The sequence below is a fragment of the Pelobates fuscus genome, chromosome 9, assembly GCF_036172605.1.
Source record: "Pelobates fuscus isolate aPelFus1 chromosome 9, aPelFus1.pri, whole genome shotgun sequence".
NCBI classification, from domain to species: Eukaryota; Metazoa; Chordata; class Amphibia; order Anura; family Pelobatidae; genus Pelobates; species Pelobates fuscus.
In genome coordinates this window covers 61,776,326-61,792,371 of record NC_086325.1, presented here as the reverse complement: position 1 = coordinate 61,792,371, position 16,046 = coordinate 61,776,326, and the positions used below count along the sequence as shown (strand labels likewise).

Here is a 16,046-nt window from a genome sequence, read left to right as displayed (position 1 = left end):
CTTATGAACTGCAACCTTGGCAAGCAATCCCATTTTTCTCCAGAAGAGGTTTCCATTCTCTTCACAGGGAAATAGCCAATTAGAAGCTTGCTATTGAGAATCCTCTGAAACTATCGCCCCGTGCATGTGCAATCTATAGCCTGAGAAGCAGCATGTGGAAGGAGGCAGACGTGCTCGACTTCAGTGCACTTGGCACTTCCTTGAGCTCAGGGGAGCTAATGGAAGAAACTTTGATAGCCATGGGGGCATTTCATTAATGTATTATAAAAGTGCCAATTTCTTGTAGAAATCAGAAGTTTCATAAAGTGCCTTTTAATGGGGCTACTCTAAACCCATAAAACTTTAAGGACCAAATAAAGTTGACACAAAGCTGATTTGAATAATTTTCCCAATCGATTTTTATAAAATCTCAGTTTAGTAAAATAACCCTGTGTGAGTACAGTTTACATCTCACTGGCACAATGCTGTTTTCTTTTCATTCTGCTCTGTATTTGTTTGCTGTTTCTGAATGTACTGTACTTTTTGCCTGGAACAATGCTGTGCATTCTCCAAGTCTATACTGAACATTTTGTATTTCCAGTTTATGAAGTGTTTATACACTAGCTCTCCTGATCCATCAGACTGCTTCCACTGGATTCTTTTGATTCACTTGCTTTATTGTCAAATACAGTTAATTGCACTTTTTCACTTCATTTTAGTTCAAATATTAACATACACTCTAAACCAAAATGTTGAGTTCAAGTGACAAGACTATACTGCATTAATGTAACTAGAAGCTTTTAAACTGCAGAGAATTGGATACGGAACAATTGGGTAGACCTCCACGAAGACCCCTCCTTAAATGTTTTTCCTAATATTGAATACAATATCTAGTACATTTGAATAGCGAGGGGTGGGGGGGTCATATTTTGTGCCCTAACTGGAAGGATGACAATACTTGTGCTTCTTCCAGCGCAGTCTGCAAACCATGTTCCTTTGTTCTCTTCCCTGTTGCCAAATCTACTCTATTCCTTTTCTGAGATTTCAAATATTTACCACATTTCCATAGCATTGGAACAAATTAGAACTAGATTATTCTAAGAGAGGAAGCAATGATTTAAAAAGAAGTTTAAGACATTTGTGATGTCTGCCAATCTCAAAAGTCAGTTCCAGATATCTTTAATTCTCAGCCAGTTGAAGTTGATGCAATGTTGCATAATGCAGGTATGTTTCCATAGCAACTGAAGCAATACGGATTTGCGTAATATGTGTATATGTATATCTATCTAATCTGTTGTATATTTATGCTGTATATTGCACAGAGAGAATGTGACTCATACCCACTAAGTATCCCTATTTAAGAGAGACAGTCTCTATTTTGGGCCCAGATCCCTGTATTTCTTTTTTCTATACTAACATCCCTCTATTGTGGGAGCTCGGTATTCTTAGTCTGTCTGAACCTGTGTGAGAGTTTCACAGCAACAATACTTACAGTAATGTTTCCAGACTACAATAAATATGGTAAATAACATACATTGTTCTAATTCTAAATAAAATTTTACTTGCATCCAATGTTACTAGTTTTAACAAATCAAACGGCACAATAGATGTATGTTCGATAGTTACTTGACTAGCACCCTATACAAATAAAATGAAAAATAAAATAGTATGCAAGTTGTCTAACATTATCACACAGAGACCATTTAATACATAAAGGTAGTCTGAGAAACTATTTCTGATGTACACAATATTGTTAGGGATCAGGGTAGGTAATCTGCAAAACATTGCAATGGTAATTCAAGGAGTACACTTTAAATATTTAGAGATGCAGTTGTATTTACAATTATATTTTCTCATAGAAATTTTAAAGGCAGAGGCTAGAGCAGGTCCCCTTTTGTAAATAAAAATGTATAATAACCCAAAATATGCAAAGAAAAAAATAAATAAAATAGAATCAAATATTTTGAAAAATAGAACAAGGTCCTGAAGGAAATCCATTCTGTTCAGAATAGGAACTAGCTGAACAAATAAGCAATTGCACTGATTTCAGTTGGACTGCTGATCATAAATAAACCATTATTTTTGCATAATTTTAAAGGAATGTGTAGTTTAGCACACTCCGGGACATCCATTCAATCTGAAATCTTACATAAAACTGTTGCCCATGATGGTAGCAGGCATAAACATCACACTGGGTACATCAGCTATTTCACAAAAATCAAAGGAAAGAAATCCATCAGAGAAGTGGTCTCTTTAACTGAGCAAGTATGAATGTTACACAATTACTGCTTTTGCTACTTTATTTTCACATGCAGTAATTCAGGTGATCCACTTATTTAGATACATCTGTTTTAAGGATGCAATATATAGCTGTATGATAATAAACATATGACTCTCTCTATTACTTAACCCATTGAAGATAAATAAAGATCACATGCCAAGGCCAAGTTATCCTTGAGGACTGATCTTTCTTGGTGACATCATTCCCCTATCCGCAGGGGGAGGGAGGTCCAACAGAATGGGAGGAGAGTATGTCTCCAGGCTAGGTAAAAACACTACCAGAGGTGGAGTTACTTCTGCGGCTGCAACGTACATTTTCTCTGTGTCTACAGCACTTCATGCTTAAACTGCTGCATATACAGGCTCCAAACACCACAACCCCTTCAAGTCAGTGAAGTGGTCATTGTGCTTGGAGTAATATTTCAATCAAAACACTAAAACAAATTAAGCAGCCAATCAGGAAGATTTATATTGGGGGCAAATGGATTCAAATAATTCCTCTGGTCTAACATTTGCATTTTGTTTATCAGCTCACTGTAAATACAAGTATTTTTGTAGATGTCAAATGACCTTTGAGAAACATGCCACTGGTCTAAAATTAGGTAACCATCGCCCTTGTTATTGGAGATGGATTTTATAAACTACTTGATGAACATTATAAGCTAATTGTCAACCTCGCTTGGATGTACGTCTGCAGTTCATGTCACTTTGCATATTTAGAGGTAGCAATAACTCTTCAGATGCCGAAACCATAGGACTTCCCTTTGCAAAGTACCAAAACGAAGGGATAAGACAGTGCTAATTGTCTTGTCTTGTTCCCTTTGCAAAGGTTGGCATAGTTTTCTTACTTTTAAACCACATTCAAGCATTGTAACCCGTTGCCATAGCATTCTCACTCGGTTATTCACTTATGTGTCAGAAACTCAGTGATTTCACGTTTTAGACCAAAGTATTCAAATAAGAAAAATACTCCAAGTCATCTGTTTTTCAATTTGGCTATTTTGGCCTAAAATGTGAAATTATTTTCAAAGTCACTTTGAAATCCAACATTTCATATGAATATCACTGATAGGTCAAAAGGATTGTACTATGCATTGGTAACTCTAACAAAGTTATTTACTAAAGTGAGGATTTAAGAAGATTTAAAATGTAAGGCCAGAGTAGCCAAACTAAAGAATAGCTGGCTTAGTGAATCTTTCCATTTGGGCTATTTTGACCTTAAAGGGACACTCCAGGCACCCATACCACTTCTGCCCATTGGAGTGGTCTGGGTGCCAACTCCCACTACCCTTAACCCTGCAAGTGTAATTATTGCAGGTTTTTTTATAAACTGCAATATTTACATTGCAGGGTTAACTCCTCCTCTAGTGGCTGTCTACTAGACAGCCACTAGAGGGCACTTCCTGGTTCATAGCACAGATTTTCTGTGCTATACCGTCGCTGGACGTCCTCGCGCTATGTGAGGACCTCCAGCGTCGCTGAAATCCCCATAGGAAAGCATTTTTCAATACTTTCCTATGGGGAGTTCTAATGCACGTGCACGGCATGCGCATTAGGTCTCACCCCGCCGGCGGCCACCCATGCGCAATCGGTCCGTGGGCGGACTCTGGACCAGCGTCAAGCGACATTGGCGCTAGACTCGGTAAGTCACTGAAGGGGTTTTAACCCCTTCAGCAACCTGGGATGGGGGGTGGGAGGGAGAGGGGGCCTACAGTGCCAGGAAAACGGTTTGTTTTCCTGGCACTGGAGTGTCCCTTTAAATTGAAAGTTACATAGTTAAGTAGGCTAAAAAGAGACACGTGTCCATCAAGTTCAACCTTCCTCACATCTGTTTTGTTTTTTTTCTGTTGATCCAAAAGAAGGCAAAAAAAAAACAAAAAACGTTTAAAGCACTTCCACGTTTGCAATAAACTTGGGGGGAAAAATCTGTATTGATCCCAGAATGGCAGTTACATTTATCCTTGTATCAAGAAGCTATTTGTTTAACCCAGTGATGGCGAACCTATGGCACAGGTGGCACGCCGGGCCCTTTCTGTGGGCACGCGGCCACAGGTCCGCCATCACTGCAGAGTAGGCACCTGCCTGCCCGAAACGGCAGGCGCCTACTCTGCTTCCGGTTCGGGAGGCAGGGGAAGGATCTGTGATGCTGATCCCTGTCCTCCCGCGCGATGCTGTGTGGAGCGTTGCCGAGCGTTACCATGGCAACGCTCCACACAGCATCGCGCGGGAAGACAGAGGGTTCAGCATCACAGATCCCTCCCCTGCCTCCCGAACCGGAAGCACTGCCTGCCACCACCGGACCACCAGGGATGGCTGTGTGTCCCCCCCCCTCCCCACTTCATTAAAGGTAAGAAGGAGGGAGGGGGGGATACTGACACACAGCACCCCTACCCCCCCAGAAGTACCCTTACCCCCCCATCTCCCCAGCACCACCCCTAGCCCCCACAGCACCACCCCACCCCCCAGAAGTACCCTTACCCCCCACAGCACCCCCCCCAGAAGTACCCTTACCCCCCACAGCACCCCCCCACCCCTCCAGAAGTACCCTTACCCCCCAGCACCACCCCTCCAGAAGTACCCTTACCCCCCAGCACCACCCCTATCTCCCCAGCACCACCCCTACCCCCCACAGCACCCCCCCAGCACCACCCTACCCCCCCAGAAGTACCCTTACCCCCCACAGCACCACCCCTATCTCCCCAGCACCACCCCTACCCCCCGCAGTACCCCTACCATCCCAGCAGTACCCCTACCATCCCAGCAGTACCTCTCCTCCCCCACAACAGTACCCCTACCACCCCCAGCAGTACCCCTACCACCCCCAGCAGTACCCCTACCACCCCCACACACAGTACCCCTACCCACACACAGCACCCCTATACCCCCCCAGCAGTACCCCTACCCCCCCACACAGTACCCCTACCACCCCACACAGTACCCCTACCACCCCACACAGTACCCCTACCCCCCCACACAGTACCCCTACCCCCCCACACAGTACCCCTACCCCCCACACAGTACCCCTACCCCCCACACAGTACCCCTACCCCTCAGCAGTACCCCTACTTCCCAGCAGTACCCCTACCCCCCACACACAGCACCCCTACCCACACACAGCACCCCTACAGCACCCCTACCCCCCACACACAGTATCCCTAGCCCCCACAGCAGTACCCATACCCCGCCAGCAGTATCCCTACCCCCCAGCAGTACCCCTACCTCCCACACAGCACAGCACCCGTCTCACACACACATACCGCACCCCTACCCCACGCACAGCACAGCACCCGTCTCACACACACATACAGCACCCCTACCCCACGCACAGCACCCCCCTCACACACACACAGCACCCCCCTCACACACACACACACAGCACCCCCCTCACACACACACAGCACCCCCCTCACACACACACACACACAGCACCCCCTCACACACACACACACACAGCACCCCCCTCACACACACACAGCACCCCCCTCACACACACACACACACAGCACCCCCTCACACACACACACACAGCACCCCCCTCACACACACACACACACAGCACCCCCCTCACACACACACACAGCACCCCCCTCACACACACACACAGCACCCCCTCACACACACACACAGCACCCCCCCAAACACACACAGCACCCCCCCAAACACACACAGCACCCCCCCAAACACACACAGCACCCCCCCCAAACACACACAGCACCCCCCAAACACACACACACACAGCACCCCCCAAACACACACACACACAGCACCCCCCCAAACACACACACACAGCACCCCCCCACACTTACACAGCACTTACACACCACACAGCACCCCCCCAAATACACAGCACGCACAGCACCCGTCTCACACACACACACAGCACCCCCCTCACACACACACACAGCACCCCCCTCACACACACACACAGCACCCCCCTCACACACACAACACCCCTCACACACACACACACACACTTACACAGCACCCCTCATACACTTACACAGCACCCCTCATACACAAACACAGCACCCCTCACATACAACACCCCCCCCCACACACACACACACGCACCTCCCCCACACACACACGCACCCCCCCCCCCCCCCCCACACGCAATTGCCGTGTTGGCACTTTAAGGAAAAAAAAGTTGGCATGTATTGCGGTTTGGGCACTCGGGCTCAAAAAGGTTCGCCATCACTGGTTTAACCCCTTAAGGACACATGACATGTGTGACATGTCATGATTCCCTTTTATTCCAGAAGTTTGGTCCTTAAGGGGTTAAACATATGTAAAGTCTCTGATAAAACCACTTCTTCAGGCAGAGAATTCAACATCCCTATTGTTTTTACAGCAAACAAAAACAAATATTTTCTTTGCCTTAGATTAAATCTGCTTTCTTCAAGTCTAAATGCATTACTTTGTGTCATATGTATGTCCTGTTTGTGAATAGATTTCCAGACAATGGTTTTTATATTGGCCCTGGATATATTTGTATAATTTTATCATATCCCCTCTGAGGCGCCGTTTTTCTTCATAGCTAACATGTTCCATTCCTTTTATTAATTTTGTAGTCCGAATAATATTCTTTTTTTTTAGAACAGGTGCCCAAAATTGCACAGCAAATTCAAGATGTGGTCTTACCATTTATTTATAGAGAGCAAAATTATATTCTCATCCTGAGAATTAATTCCCCTTTTTTATACATGACAATACCTTACTGGCCTTTGCTACTGATGATTGACATTGCACATTGTTGCCTAGTTTGTTGTCTTCTCATGTGGTGTTAACCCAGATTTACTACCATTTAGGGTATAAGTTGCTTGTGCATAACTTTGCATTTTTCTACATTAAAATTAATCTGCATTTGAATTCACTGTGAATTCTGACTGTATTGAATAACCCTGTGTGTATTTAAAGTGATAGTTATAAGTTAAGAAAAATTAAACCATTTCTCACTAAAATTCATTTTAGTAAAGGTTTATTTAATATTGAAGTGCTTATATTCAAATCTAATATTGCATATTGAAAGAATTACAAAAATACAAATGCAGTCATTTGTTTAAAGGTATTATTAAAACAGCAAAAAATATATTTTGTAAATATTAGTACATCTACACTTCGAATGCATTAAGTATGCCCAAAGAGGAGTTAGAAAATTGTAAATTACTTTACTTCTTTATCATCAAAGGCTTGTGAGATGTAAGAACAGAGTGAAAATTCTGTCTTATGTTCTGTTAATTATAAAGCTATTAAACTAATTACTCCGTATATTAACAGGATCCTCTATTAGAAAGACATGTAACAAAAAAGCCTCTAATCACTCATTTGTTTCTTAACAAACATATTTAAACCTGCAATCTTAAATATTTAAGCTAGATGGTCTTCATTTTTCTTTATGATAAATGGCATTCTTCTACTGGCTGAAAGGCTGAATACAAGCCAAAATTAGCACAGTGCAATGTACTCTAAAGTTTAAATGAGCACTTTTGAAGGTGACAAATTTGTATAAACAATTTAAAAAAATTATGTTTGGGATCAACTCTGTCAAATGGTTAAATGCAGCTGTTCTCCGTAGGATAGCATTTTAAGGATCTCTGTGAACAAATAATTTTAACTTAGGATATTGAGCTATTTTCCACTTTTAAGGTGATGATTTTGTGTCTTACAATTTGACATCTTCAGCATGCCATAATTCCGTGGAAAGTGTATTTATATATCCGTTCCACAGATTTAAGCTAGATGATGGGTGAAGAAAACTATTCGGCCCGTACAATAGATGGCTATTTTCTTACAGCTGTTGGGTGAAGCTGTAAGTTTCCATACATAGTGAGAGCATGGCATGAAGGAAACAAATCGGATTAGAACAGGTGCTAGCAAGGCTAGTACCAGGAAAATACTGGGGGGAGATATGACTGGAGGAGAATATTTATTTGGAGAGCTATTGAACAAATACTTTTCGTCAAATGAGTTTTACATACATGGAAGTGTTACATATTGTGTTTTCCTGATGGAAGCTCTCACTTGGGAGCTGAAACATTGACATTTTATTGGATCTTGTAAATAAAAGCTAAGTTTTATATTTTGTAATAAGTCCCTGGAGTACTTTTTATTTATTTTTTATTTTTTTTGGTATGTATTAGTGTGCTATTTACTATCAAATCTTTTCACTATATCACATTAGAAAACAAGAGGATGACCAAAATGATGATAAATTAACATTACAGGTACTTTTCATGATTGTTTCAAGTGTGTTGTACTTAAAATGGATTGGATTAGTGAAAATCTGTAGAAATTCTGGTTTGCACACTGCTTTCTGAAACTGCAGACAATCTCACACATCCAGCTGTTCTATGTGAACAATGAATTGCCAATTTCTAGTTTTGTGCACTGGGCCTACAGTAAGTATTTTGTTATCAAAGATGTTGCAACACGTCATGGATTAAAGGGACACTATAGGCACCCAGATCACGTCATCTCATTGAAGTGGTCTGGGGCCAATGTCTTCATTGCAGTATTAAGACAGTCACTAGAGGTGTTTCCTGCTGTTTTACTGAGTTTAAGTCCGTGAAAAGACCATGGACATTCTCACGCTTTGCATGAAGAAATCAAGCATCTTCTAAGTCCCAATAAGAAGATGCTTGATGTCTTCATGCAAAGCGTGTTTCCTATGGGGAAGAACTATTGTACGTTTATTGCTCGCTGCACATGCGCGTTAGGTCCCCCCCCTTCGCAATGACATTGGAGAACACTGGGACGGAGCCAACACTGAGGGACCTTGGTGCTGGACTAAGGTGAGTGTTTACAATTTTATTTAGCTTTTTGAGAGCTACTGGGGGTGAGGGGTCAGAGGGACACTATGGTGTTAGGAGTACAGCTTTGAATTCGAAACACTAGTGTTCCACTAATTCATATTTACAAAGTTTAATGTACTGCAAAGATGTTTCAATGAAATTTCCTATCCATTCAGGTTTTAGGTTTTTAATCAGTTTTACATAAATTACTCATACTTTGTGGCAAATCATTAAAATATTGCTACTTTAAATTATCTCTAAGCAATGGATACATCTTAAATTTGTTTTTTTTTGTTTTTTCTATTTTTATTTTACTTTGATGCCATTTGAAGGGGGAGGGGGAAGGTATTTAGGGATGAAAATGCAAAAGGTGTATATGTTTGTATATAAATTATATATAAAAAAATCTGAGAAAAAGACCAAATATTTAAACAGACACAATGTCACAATATAAGGTAACATGGTTTGTTGCAATGGATATATTAGAAATTATCAATAAAAGGATTGCACAAGTTTTGTATATTGCAGATACAATGCATCAAATACATTTTTTAAGAAGACTGTTCTGTGGTGTTCACTGCAGTCTACCATTCTTCCCTAAGTCGGAATATAACACAAAACTGGAAAAACTATTATAGTTCAATATTCACTAAGCACTGATCCCAGCACAAAAATCAGTGAGCATTTATTTACACTGTTACACATCAGATGCAGTGCAGATAATGCTCATGTTTTGCATACACTCCCTGTGCTGATCCCTGCTGACTCAGAGCACAACTGATGTGTCAGGGCATCTAGTTCATACCAGTCAACAAGCCATTCTAGAAAATATTGAGTAACTCGATTAGATCTACGTAGTCTGCTGTATCTCTGACAACTGTAACTTCTGTTCAACTGCACTGGAACATTTAAATAATGGACAATTCATGTACCTGGCTTATTGCAGTACATTCAAGCAATATATACATTTATTAAAAACAAAAACAAAAAAAAAATTATATTAAACTGATTCGTTGCTGGAATTCACAAGTTAAATAAATAAACCAGTCCCCTATAAAAAAAAAATTATATAGCTATAATTTGTAGTGCAGATGTTTGTAAACTATAATTACCACAAAGCTCAGACAGTCTAAAGCCAAGAAAGCATAGAAGGGAATGTAGTTCTCAAACATCTGCATTGCCAAGGTTGAATGTTACTTAAATATGATATGTGTTCTAATAAAAGATCAACATATTATGATATCACAGCAGAGCACTACATTTTTTTTTTTTGTGTGTATTATTGTCCTTGGGGAAAAGTTTGCAGGTTGTAAGAAGTGCAGCTAAGAATTCACATGGGCTATGGCAGTAGCTGCCTTGATATAAAGAAGTACTGTACTGTGCTAATCATCATACACCCACATCAATAACTTGTGTGCACTTCTGTACATACACCTAGGTGCTTCGGTGCTGTACCACTGCTGGTGCTGTTGAAGATGCAAATAAAACTAAGGCACTTGGATGTGTAACACACCTCTCCTCCCCCACCCTCCTCCTGCCCTCCTTGTCTCCATGGCAATTGTCACCCAGTTTACATCCAGCAGCAAAGCCAGCCAGATTGCATGGTAATATGGAAGCACATCACAGCACATCCAATTCTTACAGAAATCATGGCTGGCTAAGGAAATGACTTGTCCATGTGACATTGGCAAAATTAGCATTATTGAACCTGCACAAAGCCAGCTGATTATTTCAAAGCTCCTGATACACATACACAAAAAAAAAAACAACAACAACCACCAATGGTGACAGTAGTAACCATTTCATTACTGCAGATGTCATTAAGTGCTAGTTGCGGGGGTTGGGAGGTGGAGAGATTTATAGACAAGAGGGTCTCTGGTTTGCTGATTGACTAGCACTTCGCCCGGATCCAGCAAGCACAAGGTGACTGCATGTGTCCTTAAAATACCAGGGAGGAGAATAAAGAGTTACTCCTCTCCCGGCAGTCAAAGCGTTAAAACAGCAATAACCCTGGAAGATGCTAAAATTGTCACAATGTTGCTCTTGCTGTCACGTGACCAAACACACAGCAGGCAATACATGTTGTTTGTGGATAATAATGCATTACATCGGTTAGTATTACAAATGAGTAACAATGTTACATATTACACATCAGGAAGAACAAACCATTATTCGAGTGCTAGAATAGGTTTTCTGGGTGTTCCACACTTCTGGAAGTCAAATTGTTAATTCAAAAAGGATGAAAAATTATAAAAAAAAAATATATATATATATAAAGAAAATGTTACCATCTGTTCCAGTGACTCTGTCATTAAGTTCATTGTGAGCTAGCGTGCTTGCTTACCCTTAGAAGCATCTTTTTCTTCTTTAGCTTTGATCACCTTTCCACTCATAGATCCCAGTTTGCTTGTAAAATTTCCCAAATATGACCGAATTTTTCTTGGGTTTTTGATTCAGATGAATGTATCAGGAAATTCTCCTTGATTCCCCCCAAAACGTCTCTCTTTGTGTGTGTGTGTGTGGGTGTCCTCTTTTTCTTTTAATTCCTCTCCCCGATTACTACAGGAGGAAAAAGAAATAAATAAAAGGTGATAAAATGACCAGCTCAGACTGCAAGTCTACCATTGGTTTCCACTGTTGGTGGCCAGCGGATCCGAGGAGAGAGAGAGACAGACAAAGAAACGTTTGCTACCTTTCACAGCCCAGCACCACCCCCATTGAATGCCATCACCCCTTAAAGTCAGTCCCAAGAATAGACATGCATGCAAAAAAAAAAGAAAAACATTTGCTAAATTTGGAAGATGAACCATTTCCTGATGCAGAATGATTTATTTTTATTCCCACCAGAGAAACAGCAATGAAATGAAGAGGGGGGGAAGCAATAAAGATATTCTATTGTTTCACTTCAGTGTTCACTGTCTGGCAACAAATGTGTTCCTGGAATGCTCCTAGAAACCTGAATTCAGATGGTCCCATTGATGCCATGTAGTGTGGTGTGGTCTGGTGCATGGAGCTCTGTTTGTACCTTACCTTTCCCTCTCTCTGTCTCTCTTCCTCTCTCTAGTAAATGGGACTAAGGAAGATGTCTTGGCACTAAAATGAGAGCAGGAGAGAGGAACACAAAGATGCTTGTTGTAGTAAAGGCTGGTCCAAAGGGAGCTTGTCGACGTCAGTTCAGACAGCCAAGACTGGAAATGAGCTGCTGGAAATAAACCTCCTCACATACGCCTCCTCCTTCTACAAATAGAGGGAAATTAGAGGTCCGCCTCCTGCCTCTCATATGGACCTCACCAGGACAGTCTCATAAAGTGTAATGTAAGGTATTAATTCCCATGTGACAACTCCACCCCTGGTGGGCCAGAAGCTATGGAGCATCACCAGGACTGAAGGTATGAGTGGTGAAGTCCCACCCATTTATCCTGCTACTCTCATCAGGACCAAACCAGCCTCCACTTCATCATCGCCCAGGCGTCATGAGGGGGGATGTCCCTGGTGACTGTAACAGTCCACATTCACCTGGAATGCTCAGCTCCTGGACTCTATGAATCTTACTGCAGCCACTTAGAAACAAAGTATTTTAGAAGATTCCACTGGATCGCACTTTAACTGGGACACTTGGGTATGTCTTGTTTCTACAACAAAGCATAATAAATGGATATTATCGTTTTTTTGTTTTTTTACTCAAATTATATCTATTTTATGCCACAGTTGTCCATTTATATATTTATTATTTTTATTTTTTTTAATCAGCTTATATACCGCACAGCTATACTTTAATGCAAAAATATGCATCCCATATTATAAAAATATAGGGGGTTAAATCATCAAACACTGAATTCTCTTTAACGGAAAAATGAGTTTGTAAAAGTTAGGTTAGATGGCTAGGCTGTGTCTGTAGGATCCTTTCTCTAAACCAGTTACTTTTCAATATCGGGGTTCAATGCACTGTTTAGTGAATAAACCCCAAGATGACCCGTCCCCAAATCAAATCTCAAATGGACGTTTTCTCCTCTGTCTTCATGCAACTGTTGATATCTCTCTCTCTCTCTCTCTCTCTCTCTCTCTCTCTCTCTCTCTCTCTCTCTCTCTCTCTCTCTCTCTCTCTCTCTCTCTCTCTCTCTCTCTCTCTCTCTCTCTCTCTCTCTCTCTCTTCATTTGTTAAAGCACTGTACATTAAAGATAATAACACAATAGCCAATATAATTATAAAAATGACACCAATTGCTGACATATTTTGCAACCACCACAAAAAAAAACCCCAGAAAAAAATGTGATCTGCCGACACATTTAATTGTCTGCTGTGTTCCATTAAATAGGGAGATTGCAGCAGTGTGGAATATTTTTATTTCATACCAAACTGCCTTTGGGTTAATTTCATCACATCATGTGACTGACTACAAACATTAATCTTATCAATGAGAGATAACACTTCACTCTGTGGGAGCAGGGGGTATGCATGTGCTTAAACACCCATTCATAACATTACAAAGAATATAAATGATGAGCTGTGTGCTAGTGAGGCCAGCTGCATTTCCTGTTTAACTCTTTCATTATCAGGCAGTTTACATTACAGCATGCCCAATCAGAAAGGGTTTCATTTAACAATTTCAAAAATAATATATTAATAAAAATGTATAACATATAATATACCATAACTTAATATTAAATGCAAAAAGTAATAAAATAAAAAGCAGGTAAAGGTGTAAAAAACATAACGGGAAGGGATTAGGAATATTAATTAAGCAGTTCACTCATGTGTAACTTTAGTACATTAGTATTTATTGATCAGTAGTGATGTACCGAAATGTCCGCCGGCGAACAGTTCCCGGCGAACTTAGCGTGTTCGCGTTCGCCGCCGCGGGCGGACACATGCGCAGTTCGATCCGCCCCCTATTCGTCATCATTGGGCAAACTTTGACCCTGTGCCTCTCGGTCAGCAGACACATTCCAGCCAATCAGCAGCACTCCCTCCCTTCCACACCCTCCAACCTCCCTCCCAGCATCCATTTTCGATTTCATTCTGAAGCTGCATGCTTAGTGAGAGGAGGGAAAGTTTAGCTGCTGCTGATTAGATAGGGAAATTGATAGCTAGGCTAGGGTATTCAGTGTCCACTACAATCCTGAAGGACTCATCTGATCTCTGCTGTAAGGACAGCACCCCAAAAAGCCCTTTTTAGGGCTATAACATCAGGCTGCTTTTTTTTTTCCTGTGTAATGTAATTGCAGGTGCCTGCCTGCCAGCTTCTGTGTGAGGTTCACATTGGAAAGTTTAGCTGCTGCTGATTAGATAGGGAAATTGATAGCTAGGCTAGGGTATTCAGTGTCCACTACAATCCTGAAGGACTCATCTGATCTCTGCTGTAAGGACAGCACCCCAAAAAGCCCTTTTTAGGGCTATAACATCAGGCTGCTTTTTTTTTTCCTGTGTAATGTAATTGCAGGTGCCTGCCTGCCAGCTTCTGTGTGAGGTTCACATTGGATACTGTGCCTACTTGCCCAGTGCCACCACTCATATCTGTTTTAACAATAGGTTAAGCTTTACATTTAAAATACATATTTTTTTTTCACTGTAATAGAAGAGCAGTTGCCTGCCTGCCAGCTTCTGTGTCAGGTTGGATGCCTTGCCCATTTGCACAGTCAGTGCCACCACTCATATCTGTTTTAACAATAGGTTAAGCTTTACATTTAAAATAAATATTTTTTTTCACTGTAATAGAAGAGCAGTTGCCTGCCTGCCAGCTTCTGTGTCAGGTTGGATGCCTTGCCCATTTGCACAGTCAGTGCCACCACTCATATCTGTTTTAACAATAGGTTAAGCTTTACATTTAAAATAAATATTTTTTTTCACTGTAATAGAAGAGCAGTTGCCTGCCTGCCAGCTTCTGTGTCAGGTTGGATGCCTTGCCCATTTGCACAGTCAGTGCCACCACTCATATCTGTTTTAACAATAGGTTAAGCTTTACATTTAAAAGAAATCATTTTTTTTCACTGTAATAGAAGAGCAGTTAGTTGTCTGTAAGCGTCTGGGTGTCAGGCCTACTTCAGCGTGTGCTCTGCAGACCTGTGCCAGCGTGCTTTGACAGTTGCCAATCATATCTGGTGTCTCTTTAGCGTGCTTTTACAAAGAAAAAAGGTTTCTAGTGTAAGCTAATAGCAGCCAGTCAGTGTCCTTCAAGCGGCTCTGTCAGTCCTTCCTTCAGCGTGTGCTCTGCAGAACTGTTCCAGTGCACATTGGCAATCATATCTGGTGTCTCTATAGCGTGCTTTTACAAAGAAAAAAGGTTTCTAGTGTAAGCTAATAGCAGCCAGTCAGTGTCCTTCAAGCGGCTCTGTCAGTCCTTCCTTCAGCGTGTGCTCTGCAGAACTGTTCCAGTGCACATTGCCAATCATATCTGGTGTCTCTATAGCGTGCTTTTAAAACCAAAATTATTTTTTCACTGTTATAGATTAAATAGCAGTTACTTGTGTTCAAGCGGCTCTGTCAGTCCTTCCTTCAGCGTGTGCTCTGCAGAACTGTTCCAGTGCACATTGCCAATCATATCTGGTGTCTCTATAGCGTGCTTTTAAAACCAAAATTTATTTTTCACTGTTATAGATTGAATAGCAGTTACTTGTCTTCAAGCGGGTGTGTCAGGCCTACAGTGTGTGCTCTGCAGAACTGTTACAGTTCACATTGCCAATCATATCTGGTCTCACAGTAGCTTGCACGCATAGTACCACTAATCCCCCCAAAAATGACAGGCAGAGGCAGGCCACCCTGCAGGGGCCGTCGTGGTCGTGGTGCTGTGATTCCCTTTTGCCCTAGAATAATGCCCAGTTTTCAGAAGCCACATACCCTGAACTTGAAAAGTTCTGAGGACATAGTTGACTGGCTAACACAGGACACCCAATCTTGTACAGCCTCCGCTCGGAACCTTGACGCACCATCCTCCTCCAGCTTAGCTTCAGGCACCTCTCAAGATACCACTCACCCGCCTGCCGCCACCACCAAAACTA

The 16,046-nt window shown here is 41.8% G+C and overlaps 1 protein-coding gene across 4 annotated transcripts in view; it reads right to left on the bottom strand.

The window, feature by feature from the left end:
* Positions 1–16,046, bottom strand: part of FGF13 (fibroblast growth factor 13) — a 386,748-nt gene that overhangs the window by 329,772 nt on the left and 40,930 nt on the right. For 3 of the 4 annotated variants that reach the window (XM_063431997.1, XM_063431992.1, XM_063431999.1), the window contains exon 2: positions 11,395–11,609. Coding sequence is in view for 3 of the 4 variants with exons in the window: in XM_063431992.1 (XP_063288062.1) it covers positions 11,395–11,443 (49 nt within the window). In the remaining variant the exon portion in view is untranslated. Of the gene's footprint in view, positions 1–11,394; positions 11,610–12,080; positions 12,450–16,046 lie in introns of those variants that run through there. The other variant, XM_063431993.1, reaches the window with a different exon arrangement.